The sequence below is a fragment of the Anomalospiza imberbis genome, chromosome 3, assembly GCF_031753505.1.
Source record: "Anomalospiza imberbis isolate Cuckoo-Finch-1a 21T00152 chromosome 3, ASM3175350v1, whole genome shotgun sequence".
Lineage (NCBI taxonomy): Eukaryota > Metazoa > Chordata > Aves > Passeriformes > Viduidae > Anomalospiza > Anomalospiza imberbis.
This window is the reverse complement of record NC_089683.1, coordinates 57466543-57481444: the sequence shown is the minus strand read 5'-3', so window position 1 is coordinate 57481444 and position 14902 is coordinate 57466543. Positions and strand designations below refer to the sequence as shown.

Genomic DNA, 14902 nt, shown 5'->3' with positions numbered 1-14902 from the left:
CTGTTGGGTAAATACTTTTGCCTTTTTGTCGGCAAAGTCATAAAGCTGCTGTAGACTAAATCAGTCTGTCACCTGGGTGGCACAGATGAAATTGATTGTCACTCACTATGTCAGTGCTGAAGGTGCTCCAGAAATCTCTCCTGACTCTTACTGGTAGCAGAAACAATATAATCACTACAGAATATAACCCAATACACGTGGTCTCATACCCACATGTATGTGTGTATATGAATACAAAGATTTTTCATTGAGAACTTAAAACATTTAAAAACCACGCTATCACTGATTTGACGTAGCTACCTGAGGTAGGGTGGTAAGGTGACCACAAGGAGAAGGGACCTGAATAAATGCCTTTGAAATCTTACCTCATTTGAAAGTGAAAAGAGACACACTGCGATTAGTGTGCAGTTACCTGCTCCTGCTTTTCTTCAAGATATTTGTTTAAGCATTCAAGATACCAATTAACAGATGAAGCCATCCCAGGATATGGCAGCATGAGAGATGCACGTTAGTGTAGCCCTTAATAAGAACATTAATGTAGCAAATTGACTTGATTTTGTCATGTGCAAGCGTAGACATTACAATACTAAAATGGATATAAACCAAGCAGGAGAAGAAATCAGAACATTTTCTACATAAAATAGATGCAGACATACACTCAGGGCAGCTTCTATTCTGTGTATAACATACCTAACATTTTCTGTGTATCAGTGGTGATTTAACTCAAGATCTCCCAGTACTTTGTCTAGAGTTTGGCCACTTTTTGTTATGTTCAGAAACCAAACATCCTTTGTGTCTCCTTCGTGGTACAGATAAATGTCTAGCTCAGATACCCTCTAAGTTGTGGGATGGTAAACCTTCCACAATTGTTTGTGTTCATGAGCACATAGAAAGTATTCCTGCATTTTTTATCCCTTGTCAGCACCTAGTTATTTTAAATTTATCTTTACTAGTGTAGATTATATTTGTGGGAAATATGCTAGCTGAGCAAGAGGCAGGCAGCCAGGGACATGTAGAGATAAGTGGAATCAGCCTGCAGAGCATAATATTCTGGGCTGCCTTCCTTCTGTACTTTCAAGTTGGTAAGTGTATTATCAGACTACACCTATAATTTTTGTTTAGGGAAATAATGGCAACAGTTTGGTAACCATTCTTCTGATACCTTTGTGAAGAGGACATTTAACTGAAATACTCTTTTGTTCTGTTTGCACATCACATTACACAGTGAGAACTAGCCTGGGACTTTTTGGATCAAACATGTCAACACCTGCCTTGGGTTGCGTTTACAGTGCGGTAACTGGAGTAAATTAGCTTTTCAAGTAATAGGTGGTGTTATAACCCCTAGCAGCAGCATTGGTCTTTGGATGAGAGGGAACATCAACACAAAAGCCAAATTCATATACTGATTCACCTATAATGATAAAATGGACTAGGAACCAGATTATGAATGAGTGGGCAGCACAGCTCACCAGGTTTTAGGTTCCTTGAATGATGGTGTGTTACTCATTAACTTAATTATCCATTAACTGTATGGCTCCTCCTTGGTTTTACAGGCTCAGTTCTGGGTTTCTATTCCACCCTTTGGTTTCACAAGGAAACCCTGTGGACCAACACAAATACCACAATGTTTCCCAGCTCTGAGGGATGCTATTTGTCCCTGGGGAAGGCAGGCTCTGAGGGAAAATGCTTCCTAGTGTAAAACAGTCTTAAAATAATTAGTCTGCAGGTCAGGAAAATGAGGAATTAGGGGGAAAATTACATGAAGCATTTTTTAAAAGTAAAAATGAAATTTTGTTTGGAGTACCATACATCCTCTTGGCATTTTAAAGCACCTTGAAATATCAGGAACTAAAGAAAGGCCATTCGGCTCTTGCAAAGGCTGTCCTTGACTTGCAAGGACAAGAGATGGAGCAAGGCAAACCCGTGGTACATCTGCAGCAGAGAATGAGCTCTCAGACACACTGGAAAAGGCTGCTGCAGCCTACAGGTGTGGGAGAAAGATAAAATCTATGGATTGCACTGAGAGGAAAGTGTTACAGAGACAGTCCTTCAGGTAACTACTAGGTAAAGATCTAGCCTGCAGAAAGCCCAAATTTGACATCAGAGGACTCTCTCTTTTAGAGAAGCTGCCTGAATGCTAGGCTGCAGGCTTAATGCTGTCTTTATATCCCCTGCTAACATGCTTTTATAGGTCTCAGTGGAATTTTCACCTATTCTTCTTACATCTTCATAGCAAGAAATAAATAGACTTCTTCAGAAAGCTCTTGCAATAATTACTTTTTATTTAACAGCAACATATATATATAGTGAGTGAACACCAGAGCCTGTCCTGAAGACATCCCCAGAATGATAATCCATCCAGATACAGTTACAACCAAATGGTGACTCAAATTCATTTTTGGAGAAGCTTGATAAATACTGCAAGCTTGCATTTGGAGTGCAGGTGTGCATATAGTTGCTAAGGATATAAGCCCAGGTGTTTACTCTACTTTTTTTTTTTGTAAACCATAGAAAGGCCAAGAGAGTTTCAGTAGTGCAAACGTTTTCCTGTCTGAGGGGAAGACTACATTTTTAAATTAATCACCAATTCGATTACAAACATACCCTTACAAAAATGGATTCAAGGAAAACATAGATTGTTCTTAACACAGCCAAGGACATTTTATTGCCTTGATTTCCAAGGACCCTGTCAGTCAGGTGGGAGATTGAGAAATTTTAGAAAATGTAGCTCTTTACCTCACTGGGAAAACAGTGTGTCTGTCTGTTTTTAAAACATGCCTTATGTGCTGAACCTACTCATAGACAACTGAATGTCAGTCCACTGCTAAGAAAATCTGGAAAAAGAATTGATTGTCTTTCTACACATGAAGAAAGGTCTTAAAGTACTAAAGGCATCCAGGAAGCCTGAATTCCCATAGCAGATGGGAATTCAACAGTACCAATATTTGTGTATAAGACTTTATAGACTAAAGAATTTGCTGTTACAGGAAAGTTGTGAAATCTGTTTAAAAATTAGAATTATCTCATATTGAGATTTATTAATTTAAAGTAATTGGATTTTGTTTGGTTATTTTTCCTTTAAGAGCTGCAGCTTAGTTTTTATTAAAATCACATACCCAACAAACCTTTTTTTGCAAATATTCATTGACCAAGTGTCAGATTTAAGGAAAAAAAATCAAGGGCTTTGCATTATGGTAACAATACTGATCTTTTAAAAGGTCAGATTTAGAAAAAACTTATCTAGCAGGAGAGTAAATCAGTGAACACTGAAATCCTCTAACTTTTCATCTATTTCTAATAAAACTGAGCCACCATTAGCAAATGAAAATGCAAAGATCTTTGCACCTTGAGTATTTCAAGGAAGGCACTTATCCATTTGACTGTGTTTATAGCAAAGTAGTAAATAAACTTTGTGCAACTGATGACAGGTAAGATTTCTGTTCTGAATTGATTACTTCATTTCCCAGAGTTTAGATTTCTGAGAAATGGCAAAATGTACCAGCACAGGGCAGTAGTTTGTTATTGAGTATTATGCTGCTCATTAACTACATTGAATTTAAAAGCACAGCTGCCTACTCCCATTCAGGAGTGGTTTTTTCTGCATTTAAATGACTTAACTTTGATCTGTACCATGCATGTTTCATAATTATTTGCCTTTGTGCAATTGCTACATTATTTTGCTATGTCACGTGCCCCTTTTGTCCATTTGGATCTCAACCCTGGACACCATCCCAGCAGAGTTAAATAGAATACTGCAAACCTGATAGACATACCAAGATAAAATTAATCTCTGTTGGTTTTGGGTGCTCCAACCTCACAGCCTGGTTTGTCACTAATGTTGAGCTGCAAAACTGTTCTGCTGGTTGGGGCTGAGAGCAAAGGTGCAGCAGGTCAGCTCACTGGGGTGAGTCTGAAGGCCTAAGGCTGCTTCATATTTGAACTTTTTCTGTCTGCTCGTGAACTGTGGGGAGGGAAGGGGCTGAAGCCTCACTTTATGTTAAATTCAATATTTGTAAAGTTTTAAATTCAAAGGAATCCTGTTCATAAGGCTTACTTCAGGTGTAGCGTCAGTTGTGGACTTTGAACACCTGCTGACATTTAATCTGAGCTCATCTCACATTATTGACTTTGTATTTCCATCAATGGCCTTAAGTTGTAATCAGTCAAATGTTGCATTAAGAATGGCATATTGGTATATGGTACAGCTGATAAATGAGATTACTTGGTGCTGCCCTCATATGTCTGTTACTCACTCTCTACTGAATTTTGAAAAAGTGCAGGGACTACATTCAGTCATGCAGGGTTGCTCAGGAACTGTACAATATTTTTCTAAAACAATCACTGTATCGCTTCAAATCCTACATTCCTACGTTTTGCTTTTATGTTAGTTCTACTACTTGCTTAGTGACAGCCTTTTGAAAAGACACAAAACATGTTTTCCCCCTCCAGATTTAATCTTACACTTTTGGCGGTGTTATCAGCTGCTCTGAGTGCACAGCATCATTAAAGAAAAGCAGTGGTGCATGCATGTTGCCAGTTAATGCACCCTTTAATGCATCATCTGGTACATCAGTTTGCCTAAGCATTTAGCTGTCTGTGGGGTTTTCCAGCAATTTCCTTTCCTGAAGATATCTGAGGGGATTCATCTCTTGCTGAAAGCTGAAAACCCCTAAGTAACTGAAGAACACATGGTTTTCTGCTTTGGCCTTATCCTTCACAAAGACCAAAATACCTAAAAGGAGGAATGTATTTTGAGTGTTGGAGTCCCGCAGCATGATTTAACAGAGTTATTGGTGAAATCTAGGCCAATCTTGCTTTCCATAGCTGAAGTAGGATTTTTCCCCTATCTAGTAATGCTGTAGTTTTTTAGATTTTAAAAGAAGAATAGAGGCTGATAGGAGTCAGAAGAAGCCAGCTCAGGTATCATAGTGCTCCTGTTGCTCGTTGTGCCCACACAGAAGGTTCAGATACATTTTGTGGATGCAGATTTAATACTGCCGTGTTCAGATTAGCCAACATGCAGGATGTGACCTCAGGTGTACTGGTGGATTCAGTGCATATATAACCACATTTATGTTTGCAGGTGTTTGTCATCACATGCTGTGTTTTTTTTTAGGACTTAATTTATATTTCTAACCATCTTCTTGGCCTTCAGATGCACATTCAATGCAGTGCTTTGGCTGGCATGTCCCTTAGGCCAGGTATCCGTGAATGAGGAAGGAAGGGGTAAGGACTGAAGATCAAGGCTGTGCAATAGACCAGTTATTTCAGCCCGTGTAAAATTTTTTGTTCAACTTTTGTTAGTTGCTTTGACTTTCTTGGTTCCTCCCTTTATTCTATCCCTTATTCCTCCAGATATGTTAATAGTATTGCTTCCCACCTCGCATCCCTAGGCTTCCCACCTACATTTCCCCGCAGAGAAACATTCCTGCCTGCCCGTCTGGCCGTGGGTTGCGGCCACTGCTGCAGCCGCCTCCTCTCCTTCCAGCTCCCTGGCTGCCAGGAGCTCCTGCGGCCAACGCCGCGTCCTTCCAGCCTACCTCACCTTTCATCAAGTGATGCCTTGCAGCATCGCTTCCCGCGGAACAGCCTGGGAACAGCCCCCTGCTTGCCTCTTTCCTCAGCTCAGGCAGGAACAGCTTCTGGGCCAGCGGCACAGCACTGCCTATACACATATATATATATATATATATATATGTTTATTTATTTATTTATTTATTTATATGTCAGGCTTCTGCTGAAAGTAGGACAAATATTTAAAATCATTAAATTATTAAATTATAAATTTTAATGTTAAAATATTTAAAAACATTTAAAGGGTGTTGGTAATCTCTGCGCATCAGTTGCTGAGCAGATCAAACCAGCAATAGGCAGTTTTGTATAGTTTTATTCAAATTATTATTCTTTGTCCCTGCTCACGCAGATCCTAAGAAGAGCCGTCATGAAATAAACGGACTGTCCTTAAAGCCACAATTTGACAAGAGAGCACTTGACCGGCACGCTTTATTTTGTAGATAAATAATACAGACGCAGCTGGCAGGCGGCACTGCGCAGGTACCGGGTGTGCGAGCGGGGGGCACGGGCAAGTGCCCGACCCCGGCAGCCCCGGCCTGCCGGGCGGAGCCGCTGCTCTCGGCTGGGCAGGGAAGGGGAAGGAAGGGAAGGGGCTGGGAAGGAATCAGCCACGGCCACGCATCGATCGCGCCAGGGGGCGGCCCGGCACGCCACCGCCCGCCCGGCCCCCGCGCGGTCCTCAGGTGCCCAGCGACGAATCCCCTGCTCGGGCTCCGTCCTCCCGCCCCGCCCGGCGGCGGGCGAGGGGCGGGACCGGCGCCGACTCCGTGTTCGCTCCGGCCGCGGTCGCCGCTCCGCTCGGGCTCTCGCCGCTCCGCTCCGCTCCGCGCCCGCCGCCGCTGCTGCCGCCATGAGCGCGGATCCCGTCGTCTTCGTGTCCGCCGCCAGGACCGCCGTGGGTGAGAGGCAGCGGCGGGTGGCGGATGCTCCCGCCGGGGCCGGGCGGGTGTCCGGGTGCTGAGCGAGCTGAGCTCTCTCTGTGTCCCCCCTCCCAGGGTCCTTCAACGGCGGGCTGTCGTCGCTCCCCGCGCACGAGCTGGGCGCCGCCACCATCCGGGAGGTGCTGCGCCGGGCCGGGCTGGCCCCCGAGGAGGTGTCGGAGGTGATCCTGGGGCAGGTCCTCACCGCAGGTACGGGCCGGCGGCGGGACCGCTCCGCCCGCGGCCGGGCGCTCCCTCTCCGCGGCAGCATCTCTTCGGTGTTGTCCCGTTGAAACGGCTCAGGTTTCACCTTCCAGGGCGTAATCCCTTGCCATTGGGAACACGGTTCCCTAACAAAGGACTTGAGAGGCATCGTGGCTACTTCTCTCTGGGTGACCGAAAGGATGGGCTTTTGGAAAGGATGTTGTAGGAGATGGTTTGGGTTTTTTTTAAATCCCTGAAGTAGCCAACAGTGTATGTATGAATACAAGTTTCTTTGTTACAGCATCCTTCTCCCCTTGATCATCCCAGCTGCTAAATTTAACATCCTAAGTAATGATAACTCTGAGATTTTAAGAGCTAGGCCTGCATTTGTGTTTATCTGCAGGACCTGCAAGATCTTTTGATGCCATTTGTTTGGAGACAAATATTTGGATTTAATGAAAATGTAACTGGCAGGGAATTGTTTGTTTTAAACTTGCTCCTGTTTTTTCCAGGGTAATGTTTAACCGGTAGAATCATAGGCAGCTTTGTATTTTAAACATGGAGGAAGGAAATATATCTTTTTGTCTTAAAGATGATTCAGATTCCTGTGTATTCTCAGCTTGCTGAATGATGTGCTTTCCTTGTCCTTTTCTTTGTGTATAAAGAGCTTTTGCCTCGGGAGAGGCAGATGAAAACTGTTTTCTTTGAATATAGTGCTCCTATTATCTCCATCAAGATCACAACAAAGACTGGAAGCTTTCAGGTCCATCTGCATAGTTGTGCTTTTGGTTTCCATATGCACTTTCAGGGAAAGTTAACTGCTGGTGATGTGCAAAAGATGTCAAAAAGAAACTCTTCAGAAAGTAGCAATTTAAATGATTTCTCATCCTACACATACAACAGGCTAGGGCTGATCTGAAGTAGTGTTTCCTCTGACCTGGCATCAAAAGCAGAGTTGTAGATGTAAAACTATCAGTAGCAGGTATTTATTGATCAATATAAATGAGAGAGGTTATCTTTCATAGATGACTGCTGGGCACTTTTCTACCCACCAGCTAAAAGTAGGAGTGTGCTCTAAATTTTTGTGGAATCGGGGTATTGTGAACAGTGACACGGCAGACGTATGTGTTTTTAAGAACAGACAAAAGCAAAATGCTGCCTGCTCTCACAGGTGCTGGCCAGAACCCCGTCCGGCAGGCCAGCGTGGCTGCGGGAATCCCGTACTCCGTGCCCGCCTGGAGCTGCCAGATGATCTGCGGGTCGGGCTTGAAGGCGGTGTGTCTGGCTGCTCAGTCCATACTGATGGGAGACTCCAGCATCGTGGTCGCAGGGGGCATGGAAAGTATGAGCAAGGTAAAGCAGAGGGTTAGACTCACATTGCGCTGACGTGCTGGGAGCAAAGAGCCCGATGTTGAAACCCTGTGTTTCCAGGCTGGCACCTGGAGGCAGATCGAAAGGGTCGCTGTGCTTGCGAGTGAATTTGCATGTGCAACAGTTGACTTCAGTAGCACACTTCTTTTAAAAAAAGACTTCATACTGCAGCTACTGAAAAGATGCCCTGCAAACACACACTGCCTTTAAAATTCCATTGTCATTTCCATCTAGCCCTGTTGTGGTGAATGATTTTCCTGTGACATATCACAATAGACGGGATTTTTGTATTGCAAGAAGCCCAGAGAAGGAATAACTGAAAATGTTATTGTTTGCCAAGCACTTAGAGTTTGGAAAGAAAGCAAAGCAGTTTTATTTCAAGGTGTTCATCCCAAGGCTGTATTCAGGAATGGGTCTGAGCTGGTGATCTGACTCCCAAGAAGTGGATGGCCTCTTCTGCCAGGGCTCAGCTGGCTGTGCTGAAAGTGATTGGGAACTACCTGGAGCAGGCTAGTAGGATGGGAGAGCTACAGCCATGTGGCCCAGGAATGATAGATTTGGTCTGTGGAGAGGAAACAACACTTGCAGTGCAGTGATCTGTTACCAGGGGAATGCACAGGCCAAATGGCACGCCAGCTGTCAGGCTCTGGAGGGACAGGCAGAGCGGGCAGCTGGAGAAACTGCCAGGATTTGCCAGGAAACTGCCAGGAACTGCCAGCCCAGCCACCGGGCAGCGGTCTGTCTCTGCAGTGGTCTGTCTGAATTTGTACTGGAGATGAAAACATGTCACTCCTTTCAAAATACGCTTTTGCAGGCTCCTCACGTCATTCACATGCGAGCTGGGGTCAAAATGGGAGAGGCTTCCTTGCAGGACACCATAATCCTTGATGGCCTTACAGATGCTTTTTATCAGTATCATATGGGCATAACAGGTAAGTGATGACAGTCCATAAAATGAAATGGTCAACTGAAAGAAATTTCCACTGGCAGGAAATTTCAGAAATCTGAAGTTACAAATAACGTGTTTCAGGCTGTTCTTATGTTGTAGTCATGAAAATGAAAGAAAGAAATACGTAATATTGAAAGGTATTGAAGGCATTTTCTATTTTGTTTGTAAAGCTGCTGCTTTAGGTTTCTCTTCTGTCTGAGCTAATCTCTCTGCATCTCTTCTACATCTGAGAAATTTAATTTCAGAAAAAATAGAAATAAAATAATCCCTGTATGTAACTGGGGCCTTCAGCAGCACAGATTTACGGTGGGGGGGAGTTATGTAAAGTGTCCTGTGGATATGTGTGGTTCTGCAGCTTCAGGTTATTGCACCCTGGTTGGGATGGTCAGCCAAGTGCTTTTCCAAACCCTCCTTATGAAACAGAGTGACTTCAGAACTGTTCCCTTTCCTCAAGTGGCTGTAGAGAGATCTGAGCATAGTACTTCAGAGAAGCAATAAACTACAAAAGCTTGTTTGCATTTGTATTTAATTTGATGGTATCATCTGGGAGGAGATTCCACACAGAAATTTTCATCCTCGAGTGAAAATACAGTAGAAAATCATGAGTAAACAAAATGAGGAAATTGGAATGAAAATGGTTCAACAAACTCAGCTGCTTGCTACAGCAAGCATTAATGATTACATTTGTGCTTGCAATTTTGCAACTTAAAATTTTGGCATTTCTTGATGGTGGTTTGCATTTTGTTCACATTTCAGCTGAAAATGTGGCCAAGAAGTGGCAAGTCAGCAGAGGGGAACAAGACCAACTTGCTGTACAGTCACAAAACAGGGCAGAGGCAGCACAGAAAGCTGGCTATTTTACAAAAGAAATTGTTCCTGTTCTTGTTCCTTCTAAAAAAGGTAGGTGTGAATGGAAAGTGAGAGCTGATTTTAAGGAAAAAATCTTATTTTCTGCTATGTCTCCTGTAATCAGTGGATGGTTTCCCACATACACAGCCTTTTTGTAAGCATGTAGCCTGTTTCTCTCTTTTTCAGCTTTCAGTGGTTATATTTTAAATGAGAGAGAAGCAATGCAAATGTGGAATATCTTAGTGTAGCTTTCTGCAAATAGTAATAGTGTGTTTTATTGTAGATAGAATAACAACCTAGACAAAGCACTGACTTAACATAGGCTTGGATATGGTACCAAAATCAGTGGTTTTTATTTTCTAAAGACTCCTGCTGCACTAAACTTGAAACAGTCGTATTGATCTGGCAAACGTTGCCCACCTAGTAAAATACAGAGTGACAATAATTAGGGTTACTAGTTGATATGTAGTCAGGTTACATATAATGGTATGTTTCTCTTTAGATTTGTGAAGGATATAAACAGACCTATTACAATGCTTGAGCCAAGGTCTGTTTCTAGAGCAGGGGGATTCCCCAGCTCCTTGTGAGGTAGATGCAAAAACTGAATTTTCCAAAAAGAAATCAAGAATCAGTTCTTCAACTGATTCCATTGAACAGACCCTGCAGAAAAAGTCCTGGCATTAGGCTGGCTACAAACTATTTCATGATATCAGTTTAGATGATAATATTCAATGACACTTGACTATTCTTCATAACAAGATTACCAGAAGTATCATTTGAAATACAGCCTTCTGCTTTCTGAAAGAGAAGATATTGGGTTAGGAACAGCAAGAACAATACTGACTTTCGCACAGACAGCTAGTGTTTGTCTTAGAAAACCTGAGCTGTCTGCCCTGCTAGAAGGAGCTGCCATTTGTTAAACTGCCTCGAGTTGGCAGCTGTCTCTAGCTTAAGAATGCCTTGTTGGTTGAAAGGAATATGGTGTATATTCCCACTCAGCATGTTGTTTTTGCCATCTCTCTGTTTGAGATGTGTTTGTGTGATTAGACACTCTTGTGAGCATAATGCTCTGTTTTGCAGGTCCTATAGAAGTTAAAACAGATGAACACCCTCGACATGGGAGCAACCTGGAAACAATAGCAAAGTTAAAACCCTGTTTCCTGACAGATGGAACTGGGACAGTAACAGCAGCTAATGCTTCAGGTTGGTCCATCTGGCTTAAATGAAATGGAAAAGAACAGTAGCTGCTTGTGGCTCAAGGCAGAGTCTCTGCGCGGGGTGTGGCTGCTGTGTGTTCACTGCTTTGCAGGAAATGGCAATGTGTTTGACAACAAATGTAGAACTCCATTTTAGATGTGGTGGAGGATTTCTTTACAGAGTTGTCTTTTGTTTCCTTGTTTTCTATAAAACAGTACAAGAGTTTGGACAATAACAGCAGCATTTGATAGGCTGGAATATTTCCTTTTAAAACTAAGGGTTTCTGATACTGCAGGTTTGGACAGTGGAAAACTTAATGATTCATGAAAATGTTACTCCTGTGGGACTGCCATAAGCAGCTTTTAAACATCTTCATGTGTCCTTATGCTGCCCCTTCCAAAGCCCGCCTAGCAAGTCTGATGTACTTCTTTTTCAGATTGTACTTTGATTCTTCCACCTTCTGCTTTCCAAATAGAATCACAAATGTGTCACATTTACAGCAATATAGTATCAAGTATTTATGGCAGATAACAGACTTGGCTGGTATGAGCAGTACTGACCTAAACCAGTAAATTGTGATTTTATCTAAGCATGAGATAGTGGTACAGTACAAACCATAAAGTCCAACAAATACATACAAGCTGTTTGTTATTCCACAGGTTTAAATGATGGGGCTGCAGCTGTTCTTCTAATGAAGAAATCGGAAGCTGCTAGGAGAGGTCTTATGCCTTTGGCTCGGATTGTATCTTGGGCTCAGACAGGTATCGATCCATCTATTATGGGAGTAGGGCCCATTTCAGCAATAAGGAAAGCTGTAAGTAATCACTTATCTATGTATTCATGATGCTAAAACTCTTGGTTTTAATTGCTTTTTGTTTTCTGGCCATGTCTTGGTTTTGCCCAGTTCTAAAGAAAACATAGTAGGAAAAAAGTAAACTATGTGAAAAACAGACTCAAAATAGTGTAGTATATAAGATTAGGAATCCTAGTGCTACTAGGCTAGTACCTACTTGCTGGAAAAAGAAAACAAATGCATCTGTGTATAAATGGACTTCAGAGCATAAACTAGCCAGGTTTGTGAAGGGTACTTAGATAACCTAGGAGGCTAAAGATCCAATTTCAGGCATATGTGTAACTAACCTAATTCAGTGATATAGTTCTGATGCTGAGGTTAATTTTCAGATCATTGCCTGAATGTATTTGCAATAGTGCAACACTGAGGGAAGGGCCACTGAGTGCCATCTGCATTAGCAAATGGGACGGTGCCCTTTGTGTTTCAGTTTGGCCTGCAAAAAGCTTGGAGCTTACAAATTGGATACCTTTCAGGTGTAACTAAACAGGAAGGTGCATTCCAAAACGACATCTAACGTGCTCAGAGCATTACTGCACCCACTGATGTGCTGTGTTCAGTCCACAGGACAAGGTTCTCAATACCCACCTCTGGGCAGCCCTGCTGGTACCACACTGCTTGTTAATACATCCATAACCCATGGCAACCCCAGCTGATTATTTGTTAAAGCTTACCTATGAAAAGAGCTAAAACAGATTTGCTTTAATGTTCCTTATTTTTTAATACTGTGTAAAGGCCTTATTTTGTTCACCTCTGAAATGTCCTGGTGATGTGGGTCTGACTTGAATTCTCTTAAGCTCTGTGGCTTTTGACAAGAAAATCAGAACTGTAATGCTAAAGCTTTTTCTTACCAGATCTCAAACTGTTCTATTAAATGAAGGGTGCAGTAACTTCATAGAAATTTACAGTTTTAGTATAAACTGTGGGACAGACAACTTGTACCTATAACTGTATACATTCTATGAAAAGGGCACACTACTTCATAGAGCATGATCCTAATAACACTGAGGTCATGGCTTCAATCCCTTTATGGGCCATTTACTTAAGAGTTGGACTTGATGATCCTCATGGGTCCCTTCCAGCTCACAGTATTTTGTGATTCTGTGATTAAACTTTGTTATGTGTGTTATCAAATGTTCACACCCTCCATGAATTATGTTCATCATTTCAGAATTTTACAGTAGCACTTTACAGTAAGAGAATGACTATGTTATATATTTAAGTGTTACAATAACATTGTGTATCCCAATCTTTTACCAGAAGAATGGGATACTCCTTACTGTCTATTTTATCTAGTAGAAAAAGGCTCTCCTCCTTGACTGTAGCCTCAGAGGTGCACCAGTCTGACTAGCCTAGGTTGTGAAATATCAATAGTGATGATTCTGCTGATGAAGTATTGCTGTTGGAAACAGTGTGAGTGGAAGCAAAAACTTACATGTGTGAAACATGCCTAAGCCTGTACCAGAGTAGGCGATTGCATCACAAGTTTCTCAAGTGAAAACATGAGCCAAACCATCTTCCACAACAGTCACCTGTGAAAAGCTTAAAGTGCCAGCTTTCAATGTAAAGGCCGGGGAGACTGGACAAATCAAATGTGGCACTGATCACTAATGGTTGACACCTCACTATTTCCCGTGTAGAAGTCACTGTTAATAGAGACTCCCTAATGGAGTCAGAGTATGTCCTAAAAAATTGCTTTTAATCTCTTAAAGCATGCTTCTGAATCCAGTGCTTGTTGTAGTAAGGGCACCAGGTATAATTTGATTCTCACAATTGCACCACCACTGCTACAATGTGTAAAATTAGTCAAGATTTTTACGAGAAGCCAGCATTATTACAGCTCATTGTCCTGACCTGTCTGACACTGAAGCCTGTAGTCTTCAAGAATTCTGTCATCAACACTGGCTATAAAAAATTGTTTTCCTTCAAGTTTTTTAAAGTGGTAGCTTCAAATAATGCAATTTACATCTTATGAGAAGCTTCCTCTGGTGCTAAGGAAGAGCTAAAAGATAATAAGGACCTATTTGCACTGTTTTCTCAGACTGACAAAGCTGGCTGGACTCTGGACCAAGTTGACCTGTTTGAAATTAATGAAGCCTTTGCATCACTATCTGTTGCAATAGCAAAAGAACTGAAAGTAAATCCAGAAAAGGTAATGATTTGTAGGATGGCAATAGTTTGCCTCCTGTAATTCAAACTTGTCCCATACTGTGCATGTGAATTGTAAGGATGAGCACAGCTCTCTTGCAATCCCTTTGGTGTAAGCAAACAGGGTGGGAGCCCCTGCAGGCATTTCCTCACACTGCTCTGTCCGCTGGCTTTGCTAGCAGTTTCCCAGCTGAACAAGTTCCGGTGTTGTTGCAGTGGATTTTTATGAAAATCTAGGCAACTGCTCAAGCATACTTAATTCAGAGTTTGAAATTGCTGCTGCAGTTATATTTGCCACAGCATTCTTTCAGCGATGGCAAAAAGCATGGGTATTATTCTCCCCCCCCTAAATTCACCTCTTATTACCAACTATTGCATTCATATGCACTTTCTTGTATGAAGTGATGTTTGGGGTTTCAAGCTCACAAATAATTAAGGGCTAGATCCCAGTGAAGTAAGTTATGTTGAAAATTTGCTAAGCCAGATAAATGTTCTTGACTATGTTGGCTTTTTTTTTTAGATCAATATACAAGGTGGAGCTATTGCTCTTGGCCACCCTCTGGGCGCCTCTGGTTGTCGCATCCTTGTAACTCTTCTACATGCACTGGAACGAACTGGTGGAAAACGTGGTGTTGCTGCTCTCTGTATAGGAGGAGGAATGGGAATAGCCATGTGCGTTGAGAGATAAATGTGAGAGAATTAATAAACAGCTAGCATGAACTAGCTTTGAAACATTTTACTAATAAACTTGTAATAACATTTTAACAGCTCACTTTTTTTTGTTTTGCCTAAAAGTAAATAAGTTTACACCATTACTTTTTCACACTCAATCACTGATTT

At 42.1% G+C, this 14902-nt stretch overlaps 1 protein-coding gene across 1 annotated transcript; it reads left to right on the top strand.

Moving 5' to 3' along the window:
• The first annotated feature begins 6305 nt into the window (after positions 1-6305).
• Positions 6306-14831, top strand: ACAT2 (acetyl-CoA acetyltransferase 2). Its single transcript, XM_068184564.1, has 9 exons — positions 6306-6473; positions 6570-6704; positions 7870-8051; positions 8884-9001; positions 9775-9918; positions 10948-11070; positions 11724-11878; positions 13956-14066; positions 14583-14831. Exons 1-9 carry the CDS (start codon positions 6425-6427, stop codon positions 14748-14750), a joined length of 1185 nt encoding a protein of 394 aa, XP_068040665.1. The 5' UTR covers positions 6306-6424; the 3' UTR covers positions 14751-14831.
• Positions 14832-14902: the final 71 nt, after the last annotated feature.